Raw genomic sequence first — 26324 nt, forward strand, 5'->3', positions numbered from 1 at the left:
ACATCCCCTCCTCAGGTTCAGTTACTATGCTAGAGCAGCTCGCAAAACTCAGGAAAACAACCTCACCACTTTATCATACAGGGTATGCTGAAAGACAGATGCCCCTCCAGAGGGAGGAGGCGCACAGGGCAAGGGGCGTGGGAGGCGTCTCAGAGCACCCGGCCCCCTCCAGCAGGCCACTCGTGTTCAGCAACCCAGAATCTCTCTGAACCCCACACTGTGGGAATTTTTATGGGAACTTCATCACACACACATGATCTATCTAACGACTATCTAAAGATATCGGAAACCAACTGGGGACTGAATAAATAAATCAGACATCCACGAAATGAAACAGTAATGCTGTTACCAAAAACTAAGTTGTAAAAGTATGTCATGTTAATACAGAAATATACTCATGACAAGCTGTTACCAAAAGCACACCATATGTATACATGCCCAGAAAAACACCTAGAAGGACGTGAACCTCTACTTAATACTACATGAATGATTTTCATTTTCATTTTTACATTTTTTATATTTCTATTTCCTCATTTTTCTATTATGACTATGTATTACTTGCACAATAACAAGTTTTTAAAATGTTTAATGAAAATGAAATTAGTGGGCTAAGACACTTCACAAATTATATATTTAAGGAAAATGTACAACTGCTAAGACTGAAAACTATCATAAAGAAATGTGATTTAATTCCTTTATAGAGGAAGGTGGAGCAGAGCAGTGCACTGTGAGTCTAGAAACTCAAGTTTTAACTTTGACTCAGCCTGTTACTAGCCATGTGGTTGGCCTTTAGAAAGTCATTTAACCTTTTTCTATCTTGGATTTCTTAGGCATTAAATGAAGATGACTGTAGAAATAAAATTAAATAATAAATGTGTAGCCATTTTAAAGACATTGAATGTTATCTTTTGAGTCCCTGGTATTATTTTGAGCCCCTGGTATTATTTCATATTAATAGTATTAAAACATCCAGTTACTTGTAATTTAGGAATACATGACGAGTAGTTATGATTTAACTATCTCATTTATCAAATAAACCAGGACAGAAATCTCTAATAACTAGATGAACAATCTCTTCAAAATAAAGAATTATCAGCAATCATACAGGTAAATAGTATTTTTCCTTGGTTCCAAGTCCAGTTTCCATAGTTTATTAACAGACTCTCTGGAATTCAGTCTGTGAAGAATTAAGTTCATTTCTCATGTGTGGAGAGAAATCTTTCCATGACCTTCTTTTCCATCCCTTCCCCTCCTCTTTTCAATCTCACTCAAACTACAAAAGAACCAGAGACATTAACAAGTGAAGATTCTTCTTGACTCCACCTCTGCATATGTCGCCATACCGGAGCTAACCTACTGAGACCACACAGCTGCCTGCTCTGATCTCCTCCAAGTGTCTGTAATTCATCCAGGCAACAGAAGCAAAGTACTTGAGCCCAGTTATAATTTTTCACTAGAAATGAAATGCTGACACTGACCTGAGTCAGTGCAGTTTAGTGCTGTGTACATTATCCCAAACTGGTCATTCAAAATGCTTCACACCGAACAGCCTCAATAATGTATTGTACGTGGATGGACTTTGACCCTTAGGCAAGTATCAGAAGTCACTTAGTACGAAAATCTCACCTGAAGCCTGTCTACCCATCCCTCAGAAGTTCTAATACTACCATATCATGCTGTCAGTATAAAACAAGAAAAGGAATAAAAAAAAGCAGCAGCACCTAGAGCCTTCTGCCAGAAGAGATAAGCAAGGTTACCTTGTACGTTGGTCTTAGACAATCTCTGCAGAGGCATTCAGAGCTCTTGGGCAAACCCAATATTCATTATCCACATTTGTGGGAGTTCTGCTACAAACAAACGCTCTGCTAAGGTTGTCCTAGCACCAACTCACTGAACGTGCACTTTCCCTGTGAGTTATAAACCCAGTAACTGGCCACATTTTGACTGGTAATTGGTGGGGATAAAGGGCTGGGGGTGGAACTGGGAACTGTACAACATACTCACTTCAGGATGGCTAAATCTGCAGCATGGTAGACACATCTATTATGACAGACTGTCACAGTATCATTCTCAAATTTTACCAAACTACTCATCCATATGATTCCTAAATATGCTTTTGGCTTGCTAGCATTCTGTAGTGTGATTTTATAGTCACGGAATTTATAAAGTAAAAAGTACTAGGGGTTTTCTGTAATTTCCATTAACAAATTATTTTTTGCCTTAGCTTTTCCTTTTCTTAAGATGATGGCAAAGGAAGACTTGACAAGAGCATTCCTAATTCAACTGAGTATCTCTGTACATCACAGAGAGGTACAGAGAAGTGCCATGAAGCTGAGGCTCCCTCAACTTCATTACAGAAATATGCCAGGTCCTGGTCCCAATACTGCACTGCTAAAACGGGACAACTAGGTGTGACCATGTGACCACTGTAACCGCCAGGACACTGCCGTGCTCTTTTCAACAGCTCTAGCCTTGGGGCTGCTGGCTCAGTGTCAGAGGAACTTCCAAATAAGAACTTGCCTTCTGGGCTGCCACCATGGCTAAAGGAAAGAGTCCCCAGAAAAAGACAAAAGGGGTGCTCCTCACATTGTTATTTCTATCATACAGATAATCTAGTCCTCAGAAAGACTTGCAGCTAGTTTGAACAAGTAAATAGCTATTAGAGAGGAAGTTTCTGGCATTGAGCGGGCCATTCTCACTGATGTAATTGAAAACGTGACTGAACGGCCTACAGATGGAGACTACACTTAGTACTGTTTGTGGCCCTTTCCCTTTGCCTCATGTTTCTACAAAGTATTGCTCAGAAAGAGCCAGCCTAGGTCGGGGGGTGCAGTGCACTCCCCTACAACATATTCACAGCATCCTTACAGGACCCTCTTACAAGTCTCCTCCAGACTATCAAACTGGAGCCACCCAAGAGTCCTCACATTTGACCTCAGAGCCCAGACCACCCAGGAGAGCTCTGATGATATAAGCTATCAGTTTATTTGAAAGTGAAGTAGCTAAATCCCAGGATTTTTGGTTTGTGATCCTATCCTGTCATCTGATATCAGGTTCACCTCATAAGAGATACTCATTAAAATCATGATAAAGCCAAATACAAAGTCTGGCAAACCAAACACACAGCCATGAGGAAGGGCAGGTATGATCCGTTTCTGCAGACCTTTAGTTTGGTGTTATTCTCTGGTTCTTCAATGATGGACTGAATCCAGCTCATTCTACTGTAAATAGAGTGGTATATAATTTTGTCCTGTGTGACCTTCAAAAGAGAAAAGAGCCAGAACCATTTGCCCCCAAAGCCAAAATGCTACCAAGCATTAGTACTGATAGCCTACGACAATCATCCCACAGCTGCCAAGTAACCCCTGAGGTAAGTACGCTGTCTCCTCCATCACCCCTTTTCTCTGCCCAACTCCATCCTTCCCCCATGCCTAAATCTAAGACCTACCAATCTATGAAACTTGATGAATTCTACTGGTTTAAACCTCAGAAAATAAGACTGCCACTCTCTCCTTATTAATAGCATCATTTTCATGATGTTAATTCTAGAATCCTACAACAAAATAAGACTAAAGTTCAAAACAGGTTAACAAGTAAAAAATTGTACATAATATAAACATGGACACAATGAGCTTACCATTGACATTAACCAGTGAGAGAATATTATCTTGGTGATCAAGGAGTCGCTTAACTTCAAGAATATCCCATCCTAGTGATCCCTCTGTGGCTGCTACCAACCTGAAAATTACTAAACGAAAAGACCGATATAATTTTACTGAAATAGTCAAAGAAGATAAAGTTCCATTTCTGCTCAAAAAACTAATATTTCACTAAGTGACAAATACCTAAAATACTGAAAAAACCCATCTTCAAAGACAGTCTTGTTCATACTACTTCATTTCTTTCAAATCCTTGAGATGTTTGCAATGATCTACTAAAATCCCAAGTGTGACCTCAAAACTCTGTTCCTTTTATTAAAACTCTTCTAAACCCCCACCAACCATTAAGTCCCATCCTCCCTAAGCCTTCAGTGTATGACCAGCTCTCCCACCTCATTCTCTCCTTAGCCAGCACTGGTCCGGATCCCTGAACCCCCAACCATTAGCCTTCTCTCCTCATGCCAGGCCAGTAAATACTGCTGCAAAATAAGCTATGAATTTGTGCCTAACCTCAAATCGGTGAAGACTTCAGCAGTTTTTATTTACTTACTTTTCAAATTGATATCTAAGCTTACACCATTAAATTACAAATTCTCTGAGAAGATATGCCTTATAATTTTTGTGTGTTATACAGTTCTTTTGGACTATAGTGTTGCTTTACTCAACTGAGTTTAACAAACAGTTTTATATAAACTTGTGTTAATCCTAACATTAAACAGTATAGAAAACTCAAAATCAAATCAACTGGAAAGATTCAATAAACATTTACTGAACGCTTATTACGATGCTCCAGGAACTTAGATATTATATATGACTAGGCTCCAGTTACTGCCCTGTAATAGTCATTGAGAGTGGGAGTGAGACTTATAAACAAGCTCAGAATCAATGTAGTCGGTGCTATAACAGGCCCCAGCACCAAGTGCTGTGGCTGCTCACAGCTTGGAAAAACTAGTATCTCAGAGGTCATATTCCTCCCAAGTGATGGCTTATTACTAAGTTTCTCTTCTTTCTCATACTTCTGTCTGGAAAACAGGTCACACCACATTTCCTTCTATGTCTCTGGGCACATTTACTGATAGCCATTCACATTGAAACTGTGGCTGTCAGATGAAGGTCTCAGAAACTGTGGTTGTCTATCAGAAAAAGGACTCTTTCTGATACCTAGCAAAATAGAGTGAAAATTCTCCTGTAGTTGGAATACTACCAAATGACGCTGAGATTAAGATTACAGAATAACAAGCAGGTACTCTACTGTTTAATGCAACTAACAGGGAGAACAAACTGAAACACTGACCAAAAAACTACAAAGAACTAAAGATAATGAGAAACTTAAGTTCATAGTCTCTACAATCAAGTATTCACAAGGGTCACATATGTAATAACTTCAAGGAAATAAACATGAATTAGAAGATAAAAGAAAAGCAAGTCAATTCTAAAAAAGGGTTAACAGAAAAATCTTGAACTTTTGAACCAGGATAAGTACTCAAAGAGTGATGATAGTCCTGCCCAGCTAATAAAAGCCTCAAAGGAACTACAGGCAGTGCACACAGAAATTTTATTTCCTGTTGAGAAGATTCACATTAGAAAAAGAGAAATTGGTATGGAACAGTTAAAACCAAGGACAGGGGCACAAGCTTGTCTTAGAAATAGAAAAGATAGTACATTTAGAGGAATAAAACTTATTTTTCATAAGGAAAATGACACTACATATTTACTTTATGAAACAGTTAAAGTGAAAGTCACTCAGTGGTGTCCAGCTCTTTGCAACCCCATGGACTGTAGCCTGTCAGGATCCTCTGTCCATGGAATTCTCCAGGCCAGAATACTGGAGTGGGTAGGCGTTCCCTTTTGCAGGGGACCTTTCCAACCCAGGGATAGAACCCAAGTCTTCCACATTGCAGGAGGATTCCTTAGTGTCTGAACCACCAGGGAAGCCCTATTTTGAGGCTAAGTAAAATGGAAACCCTTATTTTTAAGAATATTTGTATTTTTTATAAATTATTTTGAATAAAACCAACTTTAATTTCTTCCTTTTTTTAGATGATATTCCAATTTCTGTTGAGGCATCAGTGTTTATTACTATTTCAATGAATTCACTAATTCATTCGATAAAAATCTGTTTACCTGCTAGGAGAAAGATGAAGAACATTTCAGTCACCAAGGCACTAATATTCTGAAGGGGTGGGGCAAAGAGAGACCAAAAAGCAAACATAAGTTTTTAGAGTGGTAACTTAAATGGTAGACATGAGACTATGAGAATACACAGGTAAAACCTCTGGGAGGGGAGGCATAACGTAAGCAAGGCTTCATCCTTGAAAAAGAAATACTAGAGCTGTGCTCTTAAAGAGTAAGTAGTAATGAGCCAGATTAAAGAGGACGATGAATTACGTGGTCAAGTCCAATATGGCTGACAAGAGAAAGGAAGGCAGAGGTGAGAACCACCTCGGGCTGGGGGGTTCCAGGAAATGTGGAGTAGCCAGCAGTTACGCAAGACTCCATGGAAGCAGGGGGAGATGGCCAAGTCCAACACAGGTGGCAAGAGAAAGGACGGTGGTGAGAACCGCCTCAGGCTGGGAGCTCCAGGAAATGCAAATTAGCCAGCAGTGGGACAGGACTCAAGGGAAGCAGAGGGAGATCATGGAAGGCATGACTTGATATGCTGAAAGGCCTGGACTTCATTGTGTAGGCATGATTACATTCATCCTTAGGGCAAAGATTTCATTCATCTGGAGCAAAAATGAGAAAAAAAATAAGGCCACATAAGTTTGTTTGTTCTTAATAAAACTAAATGTATTAAATTTAAAGCCCTATACTTTTTTCCTGAGGTCATGTTCTTCATATTTTGTTGTTAAAAAGTTATTTTTACAAAATGAGGGTGGTAAATGGTAGCTTATTTTGTTTCCAGTTTGGAGTTTTCAATGTTTTCACTGAAAACATTGTTTAGAACCGCTAAAACAGAGAAGGGAATGGCCATACCTATCCAGCCAACCAAGCAGCTATATCATGGTGAATTAATTTCACTGGTATCCAAATTTTGATATGGATTCAAACAGTCACAATATTTGTGCAATAGTTTGCAAGTATCTTAAATATATGCCAATAGCCACATAAATTAGCAATGTAAGGGCTTCCCTGATGGCTCAGCAGGTAGGGAACCCACCTGCAATGCAGGAGACACAGGAGGTGCAGGTTCAATCTCTGGGTCAGGAAAATCCCCTGAAAAGGGAAGTGGCAACCTGCTCCAGTATTCTTGCCTGGAGAGCCCTTATGGACCATGGACGGAGGAGCCTGGCGGGCTACAGTCCAGGGGGTTGCAAAGTGTCGGACACGACTAAGCATGCAGGCATGCTGAACAGGCATATACTTAAAGAGATTTTATTTTACTTGCTACTAACTCTATCATGGGGTGATTATATTTGGACACTCTGGGCATGCATGCTCAATCATGTCTGACTCTCTTTTGTGACCCTCCTCTGTCTGTGCGGTTCTCCGGGCAGGTATACTGGAATGGATTGCCATTTTCTTCTATAGGGGATCTTTCTAACCCAGGGATCCAGCCTGGGCCTCCTGTATGTCATGCATTGGCAGGCGGATTCTTTACCACTGAGCCACCTGGGAAGCCCTTTGGACACTCCACATTACATATATTTAGACATCTTACTAATACTTCATCATTATCTGAATACAATAATCTTTCGTAAATATTTATACTTTCAATGTGTTCTCCAGACAACGGCAATGGCTAAAATATAGTTTGCACATTGTTAAGTACACATTCAAAAAAATAAATAAAGTAGAGGAATGAAAATAAGTCAGGAGACTATCGCAACAGTCCAACCAGGCAAAAGAGGAGAAGAGTACCTGAACAGAGCAACACTAGTGAGATGGAAAGAAGTGGACCAAAATATTTAGAGCAGCCGCCCTCAAAGAATGGCCCCAGACCGACCACCTCAGCACTCACAGTACATGTTAGAATGCAGACGCTCAGGCCCCACTCTAGAAGTAGTGAACTAGAAACTCTGGGAGTAAGGCCCAGTATTTTGTGTTCTTAACAAGTCCTTCGGGTCATCCTCATGCACACAACATTTTGAGAACCACTGAGAGTAAAACCAGCAAAACACAAGCGATTGATTAGCAACAAGAGGTAAAAAGCAGGGAAAAGCGAGGCATCTTTCCAGCACAATAAAGAACATGGGAAAACTGAATTTCTGCAAAGAAGAACAAAAGAAAAAAAACTTAAACACTAAATTTTATCTTTAGAAGCTGCTTTATGAAAAGCAAGCATAAGCATTGGGTTAAAAATTACTTCTCAGACATGACTACACAGGGAAATTCAGTGGAAGAAAGAAAAAGCTGACTGCAAAGCAGCAGAGCCTGCAGATAGCAGCTTACAACCGGTAAACCATTAGCTCATTTCTCACTGGCATTTGCAAACATGCCAACTGGTGATCACAGTAAATCTCGAGACTGGCATCTAGAAGTAGCAGCACAAGTAATATCAAATGCCCTCTGGGCTTCATTAGACAAATTCTTCAAGAAAAAAGCAGATTTTAAAAAGCAACTTCTCAGCACACAATTTTTATCCATAAGGTAATGAGCATAATAGGCTTGTTTTTTTTTTTAAACTGCAGACTCCTGGCAGTAAATAAGTGAGCCAACAGTCAACAGTAAGAGACTAGCCTTCAAATGGCATGTTTATAATCAGTACATTTACCACATCCTCTCATTCTCCCTCCTGCCATCCCACTACTCTGAGGGAAATGGTGCAAACTCCACCCTCCAAGAAGACAGGTCCCACTCTGGTTTCCACAGCTCCTGTCTTACTGAACTCCCATAATAACCCTCTTCCAAACGCAGCTCGTTTTTAGTTTTCAGAATGTTGGCGTTCTTTTATGTAGCTAAGGTTTTTGCTGAGTGAGTGAGTGTGGGTCAACAGAGAGGACTGTGGGGTGTAAAGAGCCCTCTCCAGCATCAGAGGAGCGGGGTTACCTTGCCCACTTGCCTATGCTAGACTAAGTGTGGTACGAGAGCCGACCTAACATCTTGAAAATGTCTCAGGTTCCATATCACTTCAATAATTCCAGGAGGTCAAGACTGGGGGCAGGGAAAGATGTCCTTTAAATAAAAAGTCAAATTAGTCTTTCCGAAATGTTTACACAAGGCTAGTTTAAAATTTTAAAAAAGAAGAAATGATGGGGGAGAAAATCATACTCACTCAGTTCTTTGCCAACTGCTGCCACAACACAGTTCTTAGGTATTTCAATCAAAGCAGTGATCCCTTCAAAAACATAAAAGTTAAATTATTTTCTTAATAGATTAGATCAAAAACATTTTCAGATTTATATTAGTCATTTCTTCAAAGGGGATGGTAACAATAAAGCTCACACAATTCGCTACATCACACTTGCATGTGAAAACGACTTTGTGAAAAGTCAGTAAAATCTCTCGAAGGCTTTATTGATTTATTAAGGGTAGAAAATTCTCTTTGAGTATTTGTACTATTATGGCAAACTTATTTACCAGGGACCCCTTAAGATAATCATCATTGCCATTTACAAGATGGCTAGCTCAAATGGAATACAAAATTGGCATTTTTCCTCAATGTAAATTTAAGAAGCCTGGGTGAACTCCCTGGCAGCAAATAAATGAGCCAACAGTCAACAGCTAAGAAAGTGGCCTTCAAATAGTATGTTTATAATCGATCAGTACATTTACAAAATTCCTTGTATTACTAGAATAATCAGATTCAACATTCTATTACATTTCACTTATTAAGCATACAGTGCTAAGTACATTTTTTATAGCTGAATCATGAAATGATTTTAGGATAACCACAACTTCTGTAAGATATGTTATAATTATCACTTTTGTCAGCAAAAATTAAAGAATTCACGTGTTAGATTTAGAATTACCATATGTGTTGGCACAAAACTTGTTAATTAAAGTTAACTTTTCCCTTAAAAATATATGTAATTTTTATACAGTAATTCATAACACATATGCTAATTGGGAAAATATTCTCATCTGCTTTACCTTCCCACTCGGGGAGTATTTCTGGCCAACATCTTTCTTCCACATAGGTTTTACCAGTATGTTTTATATTTTTCCATGGTCAAGGACAGGGCATTGATGGTAGAGGAGGAGAAACGGGAGCAGCAGTGTACAGGATAAAGAAGTAGGAGAGAGAGGAGAGCAGGGGGAGGGAGAACAGCAGAGAATTCCAGATGCAGAAAACAGCTTGTCAAAAACATGTTGATTATTTATGAAATAAAATTACTGTAAACTCAATAATCCAGAAGTAGCAACTTAATGCACAGAATCACAGACCATAGTGATGGAAAGGGCATGGATGTCCTGTTTTCTAGTCCAAGGCTCCTTCCATTTTATCGTACTAAGATTATTTTTGCTTATTTCCAAATACATAATAATTGTCCCTAAAAGCCCTGCCAGTCCATAAATCAAGCAAGGCTTAGTGAAAGGAGTTTCATAAAGTAAGGATCTAATAGTACTGCTAACTATTTGGCATCTGGTAATTTGGAAAATCCAAATCACAAAAAGCTCACCAATGGCAACTTAAGGTCTTTTAAAAGCTTTCTAACCAATTTTCTCAAAGGTTTACTGCTATCTCTTACTGATAAACAGGGCAATACTGTAACTACTTAAAGTACAGTACTCAAAGCTAATTTGCAAAGGAAGGGGAATTGTAATAACAGGTGATTATTTCCATTAACATGCAAAAGGTCCTTTTTTAGCCCTGATTTCAGTATTTTACAACATGTGTGCGTGCATGCTAAGTCACTTCATTCATGTCTGGCTCTTTGCAACCCTATGGACTGTAGCCTGCCTGGCGCTTCTGTCCATGGGATTCTCCAGGCAAGAATACTGGAGTGGGTTGCCACGCCCTCCTCTAGGGGATCCTCCTGACCCAGGGATTGACCGCACACTCTTATGTCTCCTGCATTGGCAGGGTGTTCTTTACCACTACAAACAAGATTACTAGTGATCAAGTGGTGAACTAAGAAGTTAAACTATAAATCCTGGTAAGATAGGGATTTAGTTTTATTAAGACATTATATTATTTTTCTAGTATTTTATAATACACATGTGGAGATAAGCTAGTTCCAATAAAGAAGTGTAAATTCAACTCACAGGGCTCCTACTACTCTAAGACAACAATAATATGCTTTAATAACAGGCATACCTTGGAGATATTTTGGGTTTGGTTCCTGACCACCGAAATAAAGCAATTATCAAAGTAAAGCAAGTCACACAAATTTTTTAATTTCCCACTGCATATAACAGTAGTGAAAAAGCTGGCATAAAACTCAACGTTCAAAAAACTAAGATCATGGCATCCGGTCCCATCACTTTGTGGCAAATAGATGGGGAAACAATGGAAACAGTGACAGACTTTATTTTCTTGGGCTCTAAAATCTCTGCAGATGGTGAATGCAGCCATGAAATTAAAAGATGCTTGCTCCTTGTTAGAAAAGCTGTGACCAACCTAGACAGCATATTAAAAAGCAGAGACATTACTTTTCTGACAAAGATTCATCTAGTCAAAACTATGGTTTTTCCAGTAGTCATGTATGGATGTGAGAGTTGGACTATAAAGAAGGCTGAGCACCGAAGAATTGATGCTTTTGAACTATGGTGTTAGAGAAGACTCTTGAGAGTCCCTTGGACTACAAGGAGATCAAACCAGTCCATCCTAAAGGAAATCAGTACTGAATATTCATTGGAAGGACAGATGCTAAAGCTGAAACTCCAATACTTTGGCCACCTGATGCAAAGAACTGACTCATTGGAAAAGACCCTGATGCTGGGAGGGATTGGGGACAGGAGGAGAAGGGGACGACAGAGGATGAGATGGCTGGATGGCATCACTGACTCAATGGACATGAGTTTGAGCAGGCTCCAGAAATTGGGGATGGACAGGGAAGCCTAGCATGCTGCAGTGCCTGGGGTCGCAAAGAGTTGGACACGACTGAGTGACTGAACTGAACTGATAATAGTTGTTAACATTATACTGTCATCTATTAAATGTGCAATAGTATTATGTCTAAAAGACAATGTATGAACCTTAATTGTAAAACACTTTATTGCTAAAAAACTATTAACAATTAGCTGAGCCTTCAGGTAGTCATTCTTTTTGCTGTTGGAGGGTGTGAAATATTTCAAGAATTACCACAATTGACAGAAACACAAAGTGAACAAATGCTTCCAGAAAAATGGTGCCAAGAGACTTGCATGACGCAGAGTTGCCACAAACAATTTGTAAAAGATGCATCATCTGCAAAGCCAAATAAAGCAAAGCACGATAAAACAAGGTATGCCTGTATTTTTTCTAGGATGACCATGGGTTCATTTCATTACTTTTAGAAACAAAAATAGTTAACAGTGGATCACATGATTTTAAGGTTCAGTTCAGCTCATTTTAAGGTTACTGTCATTTAAATTTACTCATTTATACTTAAATATTTTTATTCTGAATAAATTTTTATTCTTTAAGTTCCTTGATACCAATGTTAAGTCAAAACTGATTTTTTTCTGAGAAAACAGAATTCTGTTTTTACATTTTCACATGAATGAAATTTCCTTAGTAAAACCAACTGTAAAATGAGGGCATCCTTAGGACTCTATGCAAAGTCTGATGATCCCACAAATGAAGAAAATACTTTTGTAAAGTCATAAAGATCTGCTTCCAGGTAAACTCAGTTTAGGACATGGTCCAGGAACATATAAGAAAAGGGTTTTATTGTTCACTTTTGAGAAATTCTGTTAGAAGGGGTGAAGAAGCCAAAAGAGGGAAAATCTTTTCCTTCCAATTTGAAATGGAAATATATTTCACACAACCCTTCACCTGAATTGGAAAATATGACTACATCTTATGTTCAGAATTAAAAAGAAAAGCTCCTATATTACTGTTGTATTCATGCAAAGTCTCTTTGAAGATTCACTGTGTCTTTATTTTAGTGTCTAGCATGGTTCACAAGTACCTTGATTTGTTTTTACCTGTATCAGAAAGGTGGCTCGTCTGACACAGAAGATCTAATTTTCGGTTCCACACACACAGATCATTCCCACCAGAGAGCCAAACATCTAGTCTCTGAATAACAGCTAAACACTGTAAAATTCATGCAAAATATTTATCAGTTTAGAAATTCAAGCATTCAGTGGTTTTAAAATATGTCCACAAGTTGATACCCTTTCCCTTCAAGAGATCAGTAATCTTCAAAGTAAATGAGGAAATACTATTTCACTTTACTAGTATCTTTCCCCAAGCCTGCTGAAATTACTGAAAAACAGTAGCACTTTCTGAGACCATCTAAGGTAATTTCTTCTATAGGAATGCAAGTAACCAAGTCTTATCCAAGTTTGTTTCTCCAATCTGTAGCAGAATTTCTATCAATAATAAGCCCCAATTAGTATGTTTATAAAATGAACCTAAGAGTAGCCAGCCACCAATTAGCCACAAAAGATTTTGTTCTGGAAATAAGTAACTACTACTAAATTATGATTTTACAGAAAACATAGTGAGGCACAAATAGCTCCGTGTTTCAAGTTTAAAGCTAAAACAAAGAACAACAAAAAAAGACTAGCTACTGCCATATCACTTGGAAAGTAGTATCCCTTCCTAGAATTACCAACTAGAAATACACTGCTGCTTGCTGCTGCTAAGTCACTCAGTCGTGTCCGACTCTTAGCGACCCCGTGCACTGCAGCTACCAGGCTCCTCCGTCCATGGGATTTTCCAGGCAAGAGTACTGGAGTGGGGTGCCGTTGCCTTCTCCGACTAGAAACATACTAGGTACTACATTTTTCCTTATCTTACTATAGAGATTCATCTCTTGCTCTAATTTAAAATTCAAACATTCTAGCATTTAATATACATACTCCCCAAAATCTAGTCTTAGAAGAATCAAATAGCTGTAGGTATGTGCAGAAGAAATAATTTTTAAAACCTACAAAGATAATTTCATCTAAATCATTAGATAACTTTTTCTGAAATAAAAAGATTATTACCATAAAGTATCTGATTAAGATTTTACCTTTACAGTAGACTGGAAGCATGACACTTTCTGAACTTGTCTACCAGTACCACAATCCCATTCCTAAATTTATGTTAAGAAATAATTTCTAAGCAGAATTTCAAAAAATTATGAGCTAACTTTTCTAATAATTAAATTATAAATATTACACATTTTTGTAGAAAATATACAAAGCATAAAGTACCTTGTGTTTATACTATTACAAAAATCAACTTAGCATAGCAAGCTTATAATCTAAAATAAGTTTGATGTGAATTTTACTATAAAACCATTTGAAAATACCAACAGAATGGATGGTCTGAATATCAAATCTTTATAAGCATTAAATATTGCAACTATAGAAAATTTAAATTTTACTCTCCAAAACAGTCTACCATAATCTAATAAACACTGAACATAAAATACTCATACTAAAAACTATCACATCCATTAATTAACATTAACTGAAAGCTCCCTCAACATGCCTGGCATGATTTTACTAGTTATCTTAATTCAAAGAAGACAGTAACCAAATACCTATATCCATATTTAAAATAATTTCAAGACCTCTCATAAAAGGTCCAAGATTAGTTTGACTTAAGGAACATAACGATTTTCAAATTTTTCATACCATTTCCTATGGTAAGATATACATTTTATATGAGAACATATTTACATATAAATGTATATACACACACTTATATAGACTCTTAAGATTATAATTTGACAAAAAAAAATCTACCCTCAGCATTTAATTAATGAAGTTAGTTAACAGCAAATACCCAAGCATGATAAATTTAAAATTCATCTGAATAAATGGAACTACTAACAAAGCAACCTGAAATTATTTTTAACAAGAAAAGTCATTCAGCAAAGGAAATTACTCTCTACTAGCATTTACCGTTAAAGTTTATACTGATATTGTCCCAGTTACCCATGTCTGTCCTGTAATAGTAATTTTAACAATTATCTCTAAATAGTATAGGAGAAGGCAATGGCAACCAACTCCAGTACTCTTGCCTGGAAAATCCCAAGGACGGAGGAGCCTGGTAGGCTTCAGTCCATGGGGTCTCGAAGAGTCAGACACGACTGAGCGACTTCACTTTCACTTTTCACTTTCATGCACTGGAGAAGGAAATGGCAACCCACTCCAGTGTTCTTGCCTGGAGAATCCCAGGGACGGGGGAGCCTGGTGGGCTGCCGTCTCTGGGGTCGCACAGAGTCAGACACGACTGAAGTGACTTAGCAGCTAAATAGTATTCTAGTACTTAAGAAGCAGTCTAATAAAAAGAATTTTATATTCTATTTTTGCAGAGATTATACTGATATGGAAAACAAACAAAAAATAGCTTCAGTCCATAAAATAACATGTGCCTCAATAGAACAATGGTAGTAAAGCTACTGTGACCTAAACATACTAAAGTGCATTTTATGCCCCTGATTATGCAACACTGTCATCACCACAGTGTATCATTTTATCTCCACCTAAATCTTTTTGTGAATTTCTACCACCTATTGGCAATCTGTCTAAAAATCACTTCAGCTGACAAGCTTATTTAAAGTGTGTCATAAAGTATGTCTTAGTTCTATAGAAGCCTAAGAAACACCTACACCTTTGGGCTTACTCCAAAACTCAACTTCACTAACACCTGAAGTTATGTGAATAGAATTCTCAGATAAGCACAGACTTTTTAAAGCTATTCTATGACACTTTAAAAAAAAAGCAATGAAAGATTAGCTATAGCCTTCACAGATTAAATTCCTCATACAAATATAAAAAGGCCAACTTTGCTTAAGAAAAATATTTTATGAAAGCAGTATCACATAGTGATTCAGAGCACTGACTCTGCAGTCAGACTACTGCCTTTGGCCCTATACAGGCTGCATAAACTTGGGCCATTTACTTAACCTCTCTGTGCCTCTCTTTTCTTATTTATAAATGAAAATAATAAAAATACTTATTATAAGGGTTAAATGGGTTAATAAATGCAAAACAGAACAATGCCTGGCACATACATGCAATTTATAAAACTTTACTATGGCTGTTACATCTTAAATTTTCAACTAAAAGTATAAGGAGGGAAGGTAATTTACATTTTTTAATTGTTTTAAAATACTAAATATATAAAACACTGCTGCTGCTGCTAAGTCGCTTCAGTCGTGTCCGACTCTGTGTGACCCCATAGAAGGCAGCCCACCAGGCTTCTCTGTCCCTGGGATTCTCCAGGCAAGAACACTGGAGTGGGTTGCCATTTCCTTCTCCAATGCATGAAAGTGAAAAGTGAAAGTGAAGCCGCTCAGTCATGTCCAACTCTTCACGACCCCATGGACTGCAGCCCACCAGGCTCCTCCGTCCATGGGATTCTCCAGGCAAGAGTACTGGAGTGGGGTGCCATTGCCTTCTCCATATAAAACACTGAGCACATGCTAATTCACTTTTCTGCCAGACTTGGATTGTCAGAAGGTTCTTATGGGTTGGGACCATTAAGTTTCTTTTGCTGTACAATAAGCGTGTAAGAAAATGTGAATTATTCTCCGGTTCAACTCATCTTTGTTTCTCTAAATTGAAAAGCAAACTGAGATGATAAATATTTTTAAGCCTACATTCTTCCATTTCCTTCATCTTTTGTAATTTTATATAAAGCTGGGAAGAACAGCTTTAGTTATGGAGTTTCCATCAACAATAAGTCTTAACTTGCTACTTCCAATCTTTTTTCAGACACCTAATACTTTCAAGAAGCATCTTATGAAGGCTAGAACACAACCATTTTTGCTAAATCATGAATGTACAGACAGGCCTCAGGAGGATAAAGTCTAATAATGTGTGTACTGGTCCCTGGGATCACCATAGCTATTTCACTTGGTTCTAGATTCAAGGATATAATGACTGTTCTATCAGCAGAGGCTGTCAAGATCAGTTGATTTTTTTCTTCACAAGTTTCCAAACAAGGCAATGTAATAATAGCTGTTATCTTTTGAGTGTGTCCATTGAGTTCCAAAAGTTTTTCTCCTGTCTGAAATATCAATAAAAATGTTAACAGTACTTTATATCTTATAACTTAATCTTAAATGACAACATTAAGCAAAACCACCAGGTAGAAAATACATACATTCCATCTGAAATTACTTAAGATTTTATAATTTAAGCAATAGAATCTAAACAGATGCTACAAGAGTAGGCTTAAATAATTTTAATAATTTTCTAATAGAAAATAACAGATTGTTATAGGAAACTTTAAGGAATACACTTTCCATTTGGTTTTAAGATTATAATTGTGTAAATTAAGTATAAAATATCAGTAACTTGGCAGGGAAAATATAGGGAGTCTTCATTATCCAAATATTTATTATCTCATCCTATAACACTGCAGAATAAAAGTCAACAAACAGTAACAATTCGATGTAGATACCCAATAATATATCAACCACTCATAAAGTCAATATTGACTCTATTTCTATTTAACATCAACAGCTATTCCCATCCATCCAATGTCTTCATCCATCAGTCTCTGACTTCCCAAGTAGTAAATACAAAAATGCAAAGAAAATGTAACATAAATTTCAAATCTCTCCAAGGTTGCAGGATTTCATGATGTATGTGATGAATGTAATGTTAAACTGTGTCCATCACAGGCAAAGCCATTGAAAAATGAGGATCTGATGGAGTCAGAATAGGTAACAATCCAAACAAGGGTGAGGAGATAAATGCTTCCCAAGAGAATACTTTGAGAATCCAAGGATTAGGGAGAGAGGACCTAGAGAAATTTGGTAAAGCCTTAAATATTTTTTTAAAAATAAACCTTTTATTACATTACTATTAAAGTGAAACATGTGAAGAATATTATGCTGTCTAAATTATGCACAATTTAGAAAAATTCAGAAAAAATTGTCAATTTGGAAAAAACTGTCTCTCACAAAAATCAACACCTGATTCATTTTCAGAATCAGTACATAGCTGCTAACTTAAATTTTGCTTAATTAAAATTAAGACATTTATTTCCATAATTTAGCATTTGTTTCTCAGGAAAAATCTTAAATAAAAAACTATATATGAAACATTGGTCCTCACTGTAAATGGATTCATCCTAAGCAGCCCTTTTCAAACATTAATTCGGCTCAGTCTACTGGTATGCAGTCTCATCTCCAGGTAATGTTTATGAATGCATACTCAACTATAGAGTCATGTCTGTGTTAGATAATCCACATAGAATCAATACACACCTGGGCATTCCACACAACTACAGTTCCATCATCACCAGCAGATGCAAATCTGGTTAGAGAAAAAAGGTCAAGAAAAACAAAAAATTACTGATGACATTTAAGTGCTAAAATTACTAACACTAATCAGACGTTAGGGACTTCCCGGGTGGTCCAGTAGATAAGACTCCTTGCTCCCAGTGCAGGAGCCCTGAGTTCGATCCCTGGTTGGGCAACTAGACCCCACGTGCCAGAACTAAGAGTTCGCATGCCACAACAAAAGCCTGACGCAGTCAAATAAGTAAGAATAAAAGTTTTAAAAAAGAATTACCCGACTTTATTAATAGCATTCTGACTTACTAATATCAATGTACATTAAGTTCTTTAAGCCAACTTAATAAATCTTTATAGAATACTTTCTAATTTTTGTGTCAGGTACAGCAAATCCAAAAATGAATAAGACCAGAGAATTATAACTGCTAGACTAAGAATAAGGGAGATCTATAAATGATCGTTAAAGTCCTTCCTTTAAAATTATATGATTAAACCCTGAAGTGACATGAAACCAAGCTGAGGAAAAGCTACAGTGACAGGAAGTGATATCCCAGGAGTAGACCAAAGGAATCTTGTCCTTAGATTCCTTATATTCTAGGTAAAGGTATTTAGATATTTTAACTCTACTATATTTAAAGCCAGTATCTCTCCTTTGTTCCTCTCAGTTCTGTGGTTTTTCCACATAAATATCCCATCTCCCTTTCATGTCCTTTGGTTTGGAAAGTTTGGTTTCTGTTTTGGTTTTTTTTAATGAATATTCTTGAAAAAGGTAAAGGTAAGTTTGCTTCTTGGCATAAAAAAAGAATTGTAATGAACTAAATTATAGCTTTTCTCTACTCTTTACCATCCATTCACTACAGATCAAAAACCAACCATCTATACTTTATAGAGTAGAAGATAACCATGATACAAACACTATCAAGAAAAATAATCTGTACAGGATTATTCATCACAATGGCTGAATTATAATAAAATCAATATAGCATTGTTCTCAAGCAGTGTCCCAACACAGTGGTATACAGCAGTCACATTTTCACCATGTCAACTGATTTGTTAATAATGTACTACACAAGTGTGTAAATAATCAAAATCGATTCCAAGTTGTTCTTCTAATATCACTTTTTATTCACTTGAATTCAAAAGTTTGCTTTTCTGAATGGGAGAGAAGGAGGTAGTATTATTCAGAGCCAGCTATGAACTGCATCTGGTTATGGTTAATAACCATTAATAAGTGGTACTCCACAAGCAGCTATGGTGTTTAGAAAATGTGTACTTCCATGCAAGATTGTTAGCATATTTTCACAAAAATCTGGGCATGCCTTAAACATCTTCATTAAAGTAAACATTGTGAGCTGTGTGTGCGCCATTGGGAGAAAAGTAGAGAACTGATACTTGAGGACACAAAAACTATTAATACTTTGGCCCTGAGAGTCTCTGTTCTATTGAATTTTACCCTATAGAGATCCATATAATCTCCCTACTTCAGTCATATAACACTTCCCTTAACAGTCCAAACTGAGCATCAAGTTCAAATTTCTCACACTCAGTTTCAAAGCCTCATATATAGCTACTGTCCTCACTGGCTCTGACAATTCCCATACTCAGTACCTGCTGCAGAATCTTTTGATTACATCTTCTACTGCAGGAGCTAAGAGATTAGGAGATGGGAAATTGGCCTAATGGAGTCTGACAGAGTCCATTAGTAACTTTTAATAAAGAACTACTTATCTTTTTAACAGAAAGGACCATTTAAAATGTCTTAGTTAACTAGATAGAAACCATACAAAGAACTATTTTTAAACCCATACATAACATTTATTCTGTTTTCAAAATGAAATATATAAAAGATATAGAGACTAAAAAGAAAACAATTTTATATTTAAAAACAATTTCTTATGCTTAATTACACAGACTGTCTGAATCAGAATACGAAGCAATGCCTTAAATATCAAAAATACTGCTGGATGTCGATCTTTAACAGCTTATGTTTCTAGGGCTATTGATTTCTTTTTACTTGTACCATGATGAAGGGGAGGGCAGAACTCAAGGTCTTAAGATTTCTTTGGTATAAAATATCAATTTCTATTGATTCTTGAAACTCTTATAATTGCTTTTCTCCCTTTTAGAAGAGTACAGGTTTAAAATATACTTTTTTCTAGCCCTGATTTTTAACTTCTCATTATTGCTTTATCATGTCTGAATCTCATGACTTCACAATGAGAGATGATTGAACGGTTGAGAGTTTAGAAATGAGATACAGAGCATCTCATCTCAAACTTTAATTCAATCAGTGGTGAACAAAAGTTAAATCTAAACAATGCTCAATAGTAATGCATGAATCCACAGCCCATTTTTTTCTTTTTATCGTTCAGAGGTCAATTATCCAGTTTGTGTATTATTCAGGCTTTTCAATTCTCATATTCTATTGCCTTTTCTTTTTTTTTTTGCCTTTCCAGTATTTATTATTACCTGCTCTAAAGAGGAAACGTGAAGCTTTAAAATGCAAACCAGTTTGACTTTGCTACATACCAGTACCAGCCATAAAATAACGAATAAAGGGAAGGAAGATCATTCACAAATGACAATTATCCATTCTCCTAGCATGGATAACTGTAAACTGGCAGCACTATATCAGCTTATCTTAAATCAGTTTATCCTCATCCGTGAAGCACACACTCTAGCCATCTCCAAATGAGAAATGAAACTTCAATCTAAGAATCCCTAACAGTAAGATACACTATAACTATGAAAAGAAGTAGGGAACAATAAAAGAAGTAATTAAATGCCAATAATGTTTAATATAGTCAATGGAAGAAAAAATAGGGGCTATACTGCCATATAATAATATACAAAAAAAATTTTTAAACACTCTAAATTAATAGAACCCAAAGATTCAAGTCTAAAGATTTTAAGAGAAATCCTTCTTTACTGATACACACAAAATAGTAAGATTTCACATCATGTGTTAGGGAAATGCCAAAATCAATTACATGTGGTTCTTATTTCAAGATCTTAAAATTCAGTGATTGTTTAAAAATGTACTAAAGAAATATAAGACATCAATTGTAAGACATACTATTATTTTATGTACTATTAAGGAAAAATGCTGTTAGTTATAAATGAAAGACACCGATTATATGATGTATCCAAATTTTAGAGATGTTACTGTACCAAAAATAGGCTTTTTAGAATCAATGAAATTTAGTAATTATCGTACTTATTTATGTTTCCAATATGGCACTTTCCAGTCCAACACATTTCTGATTACCTCTAGCAGGTTTAAAGGACTAAAGAAATAGTCCTTGTTTCTTGGCATGAAAAAATGGCTGGAAAATTCTGAAAGAGATGGGAATACCAGAGCACATGACCTGCCTCTTGAGAAACGTATATGCAGGTCAGGAAGCAACAGTTCGAAATGGACATGGAACAACAGACTGGTTCCAAATAGGAAAAGGAGTGTGTCAAGGCTGTATATTGTCACCTTGCTTATTTAACTTATATGCAGAGTACATCATGAGAAACTCTGGGCAGGAAGAAGCACAAGCTGGAATCAAGATTGCCGGAAGAAATATCAATAACCTCAGATATGCAGATCACACCACCCTTATGGCAGAAAGTTAAGAGGAACTAAAAAGCCTCTTGATGAAAGTGAAAGAGGAGAGTGAAAAAGTTGGCTGAAAGCTCAACATTCAGAAAACTAAGATCATGGCATCTGGTCCCATCACTTCATGGGAAATAGATGGGGAAACAGTGGAAACAGTGTCAGACTTTATTTTTTGGGGGGCTCCCAAATCACTGCAGATGGTGACTGCAGCCATGAAATTAAAAGACGCTTACTCCTTGGAAGAAAAGTTATGACCAACCTAGATAGCATGTTTCAAAGCAGAGACATTACTTTGCCAACAAAGGTCCATCTAGTCAAGGCTATGGTTTTTCCAGTGGTCAAGTATGGATGTGAGAGTTGGACTGTGAAGAAAGCTGAGCGCCGAAGAATTGATGCTTTTGAACTGTGGTGTTGCAGAACTCTTGAGAGTCCCTTGGACTGCAAGGAGATCCAACTAGTCCATTCTGAAGGAAATCAGCCCTGGGATTTCTTTGGAGGGAATGATGCTAAAGCTGAAACTCCAGTACTTGGCCACCTCATGCGAAGAGTTGACTCATTGGAAAAGACTCTGATACTGGGAGGGATTGGGGGCAGGAGGAGAAGGGGACGACAAAGGATGAGATGGCTGGATGGCATCACTGACTCGATGGACGTGAGTCTGACTGAACTCCGGGAGTTGGTGATGGACAGGGAGGCCTGGCGTGCTGCGATTCATGGGGTCACAAAGAGTCGGACACGACTGAGCGACTGAACTGAACTGAACTAATGAACTAAATTATAGCTTTTCCCTACTCTTTACCATCCATTCACTACATGGCAAAAAAAAAATCATCTATATTTTGTAGAGTAGAAGGCAACCATGATACAAATACTAACAAGAAAAATAATTTGATAAGATGCTCAACATTGCTCATTATTAGAGAAATGCAAATCAAAACTGCAATGAGATATCACCTCACACCAGTCAGAATGGCCATCATCAAAAAGTCTGCAAACAAATGCTGAAGAGGGTGTGGAGAAAAGGGAACGCTCTTGCACTGTTGGTGGGAATGTAAACTGATACAGCCATTATGGAAGATGGTATGGAGATTCCTTAAAAAACTAGGAATAAAACCACCATATGACCCAGCAATCCCACTCCTAGGCATATACGTTGAGAAAACCAAAATTGAAAAGACACATGTATCCCATTGTTCACTGCAGCACTGTTTACAATAGCTAGAACATGGAAGCAACCTAGATGTCCATCGACAGATGAATGGATAAAGAAGCTGTGGTACATATACACAGTGGAATATTACTCAACCATAAAAAGGAATGCATTTGAGTCAGTTCTAATGAGGTTAGATTACACAGAGCGAAGTAAGCCAGAAAGAGAAAGATAAATATCATATTCTAATCCATATATATGCTCAGATGGTAAAGCATCTTCCTGCAATGCGGGAGACCCAGGTTCAATCCCCGGGTTGGGAAGATTCCCTGGAGAAGGAAATGGCAACCGACCCCAGTACTCCTGCCTGAAAAATTCCATGGACAGAGGAGCCTGGTAGGTTACAGTCCATGGGGGTCACAAAGAGTCAGACATGACTGAGTGACTTCATTTTCACTTATGGAATCTAGAAAAATGGTACTGAATAATTTATTTACAGGGAAGAAATGGAGAAACAGACCCAGAGAAAGACTTATGGACATGGAGACAGGGGAGGAGAGGGTGAAATGTATGGAAAAAGTGACATGAAACTTACATTACCATATGTAAAATAGACAGCCAACGGGAACTTGCTGTATGGCTCAGGAAACTCAAACAGGGGTTCTGTATCAACCTAGAGGGGGTGGGATTGGGAGGGAGATTCAGGAGGGAGGGGATATATGTATACCTATGGCTGATACATGCTGAGGTTTGACAGAGAACAAAATTATGTGAAGCAATTATCCTTCAATTAAAAAATAAATAAAAATTTTTTAAAAGGCAAAAAAAAAATAATTTGTACAGTGGCTGACTTATAATAAAAGTCACAGTGGCTGATTTATAATAAAATCAAGAAAGCACTGTTCTCAAGCAGTGTGAATAAGCAAAAATAGTCACAGTGGTGTGATCACTCACCTAGAGCCAGACATCCTGGAATGTGAAGTCAAGTGGGCCTTAGAAAGCATCATTACGAACAAAGCTAGTGGAGGCGATGAAATTCCAGGTGAGCTATTTCAAATCCTGAAAGATGATGCTGTGAAAATGCTGCACTCAATATGCCAGCAAATTTGGAAAACTCAGCAGTGGCTACAGGACTGGAAAAGGTCAATTTTCATTCCAATCCCAAAGAAAGGCAATGCCAAAGAATGCTCAAACTACCGCACAATTGTACCCATCTCACACGCAAAATTCTCCAAGCCAGGCTTCAGCAATATGTGAACCGTGAACTTCCAGATGTTCAAGCTGGTTTTAGAAAAGGCAGAGGAACCAGAGATCAAATTGCCAACATCCACTGGATCATCAAAGAAGCAAGAGTTCCAGAAAAACATCTATTTCTGCTTTATTGACTATACCAAAGCCTTTGACTGTGTGGATCACAATAAACTGGAAAATTCTGAAAGAAATGGGAATACCAGACCACCTGACCTGCCTCTTGAGAAACCTATATGCAGGTCAGGAAGCAACAGTTCAAAATGGACATGGAACAACAGACTGGTTCCAAATAGGAAAAGGAGTATGTCAAGGCTGTATATTGTCACCCTGCTTATTTAACTTCTATGCAGAGTACATCATGAGAAACTCTGGGCTGGAAGAAGCACAAGCTGGAATCAAAATTGCCGGGAGAAATATCAATAACCTCAGATATGCAGATGACACCACCCTTATGGCAGAAAGTGAAGAGGAACTCAAAAGCCTCTTGATGAAAGTAAAAGTGGAGAGTGAAAAAGTTGGCTTAAAGCTCAACATTCAGAAAACTAAGATCATGGCATCCAGTCCCATCACTTCATGGGAAATAGATGGGGAAACAGTGGAAATAGTGGCTGACTTTATTTTTCTGGGCTCCAAAATCACTGCAGATGGTGACTGCAGCCATGAAATTAAAAGACGCTTACTTCTTGGAAGGAAAGTTATGACCAACCTAGATAGTATATTGAAAAGCAGAGATATTACTTTGCCAACAAAGGTCCGTCTAGTCAAGGCTATGGTTTTTCCAAGAGTTGGACTGTGAAGAAAGCTGAGCGCCGAAGAACTGATGCTTTTGAACTGTGGTGTTGGAGAAGACTCTTGAGAGTCCCTTGGACTGCAAGGAGATCCAACCAGTCCATCCTAAAGGAGATCAGTCCTGGGTGTTCATTGGAAGGACTGATGTTGAAGCTGAAACTTCAATACTTTGGCCACTTGATGCAAAGAGCTGACTCATTTGAAAAGACCCTGATGCTGGGAAAGATTGAAGGCAGGAGGAGAAGGGGACGCCAGAGGAAGAGATGGTTGGATGGCATCACCAACTCGATGGACATGGGTGTGGGTAGACTCTGGGAGTTGATGATGGACAGTGACACCTGGCGTGCTGCGGTTCATGGGGTCGCAAAGAGTCAGACACGACTGAGCGACAGAACTGAACTGAACAATGATTTACTTATTCTAGAAATCTTTAGTAAGCTTTACCGATACATTAAGCATTAATTTTATATATTTATATGCTTGATCCTGAAAGTAAAGATCAATTAGCTAAGTTCCTGTCTTTGAAGGGCTCACAGCCTGCAGTATGATGGAATGCTACAGGGTCCAAATAATCAGTCCACTGAGAATTCTGTAATGCTTATTTCAATTTATAGGAATCAGTTCCTATAAACACCTTCCTCTGGATAGCTCAGCAAAAGTATTCTCATTCTTGCCAACTGTGGGCTGAAAGAACAGCAAAAGTTCAAAAAGATTTGTATAAAATAAAGTATTACTGCAATAATTCCTATAGCCCTCACTTAAGTGCTTATTTAATAGTTCTTATTCAGGAGAATTTATTTTAATTAAATCAAAGGTGCTACAGATTCAAATATAACCTTAAAGGACATAAAAAATGATAAGCCATCAACCTAAACATAAATTTTCTTGTATTCAATATTTACATAACCATAAAGTCCTGGAAAAATAAAAATAGAGTATTATTATGACAATGCAGAAGTCCCTTTCCACCAAATCCACAAGTACTTTCTAATCATAATGCAACTAAAATAATATATAGTTTTATAATAAAGTTGAAAAATGCTAATATCAGAAACCAGACAAAAATAAAAAATGTCAAAATTTTCATTTAAAATAGACTTTTACTTACCTTGATGCTAGAATTACTTGAAGAAAATTAGAGAAGTTTGTAGACAGAAACTTGTAAGAGAAGCTGAAGTCAACTTCAAAGCATTTTCAGGAACCATAGATATTTATGCTGTTGACTCTTTCATGATCTACTCTAGCATCAAAAAATTTTTCCCTTGACTAAGTAACACGTGAGTCTGAGTGAATTCTGGAAGTTGGTGATGGACAGGGAGGTCTGGCATGCTGCAATTCATGGGATCGCAAAGAGTTGGACACGACTGAGCGACTGAACTGAACTGAACTGAAGTCACACAAAGAGTTGGACACGATTGAGCAACTAAGCACAAGCACATGTATTTAATTAACACAATTCTAATACAAACGTCTCACAAATAGCATAAAGACAGAAAAATCTTTAGTTCCCAGTTATTTGCAAAGGTAAAATCTTTGATAAGCTTTCACCTCCCCCAAATCACAAAGTTAAACTACATCAAGTTTATAAG

At 37.4% G+C, this 26324-nt stretch overlaps 1 protein-coding gene across 2 annotated transcripts in view; it reads right to left on the reverse strand.

The window, feature by feature from the left end:
• Nucleotides 1–26324, reverse strand: part of WDR41 (WD repeat domain 41) — a 47453-nt gene that overhangs the window by 9019 nt on the left and 12110 nt on the right. For both annotated transcript variants that reach the window (XM_070796635.1, XM_019968082.2), the window contains exons 3-8: nucleotides 17912–17960; nucleotides 16573–16704; nucleotides 13712–13774; nucleotides 12675–12786; nucleotides 8875–8937; nucleotides 3638–3748 (exon numbers count right to left, since the gene is read on the reverse strand). In XM_070796635.1, coding sequence (XP_070652736.1) covers nucleotides 3638–3748; nucleotides 8875–8937; nucleotides 12675–12786; nucleotides 13712–13774; nucleotides 16573–16704; nucleotides 17912–17960 — 530 coding nt within the window. The remainder of the gene's footprint in view (nucleotides 1–3637; nucleotides 3749–8874; nucleotides 8938–12674; nucleotides 12787–13711; nucleotides 13775–16572; nucleotides 16705–17911; nucleotides 17961–26324) is intronic.

Source organism: Bos indicus, chromosome 10 (assembly GCF_029378745.1).
Source record: "Bos indicus isolate NIAB-ARS_2022 breed Sahiwal x Tharparkar chromosome 10, NIAB-ARS_B.indTharparkar_mat_pri_1.0, whole genome shotgun sequence".
In the NCBI taxonomy this organism is placed as follows: Eukaryota; Metazoa; Chordata; class Mammalia; order Artiodactyla; family Bovidae; genus Bos; species Bos indicus.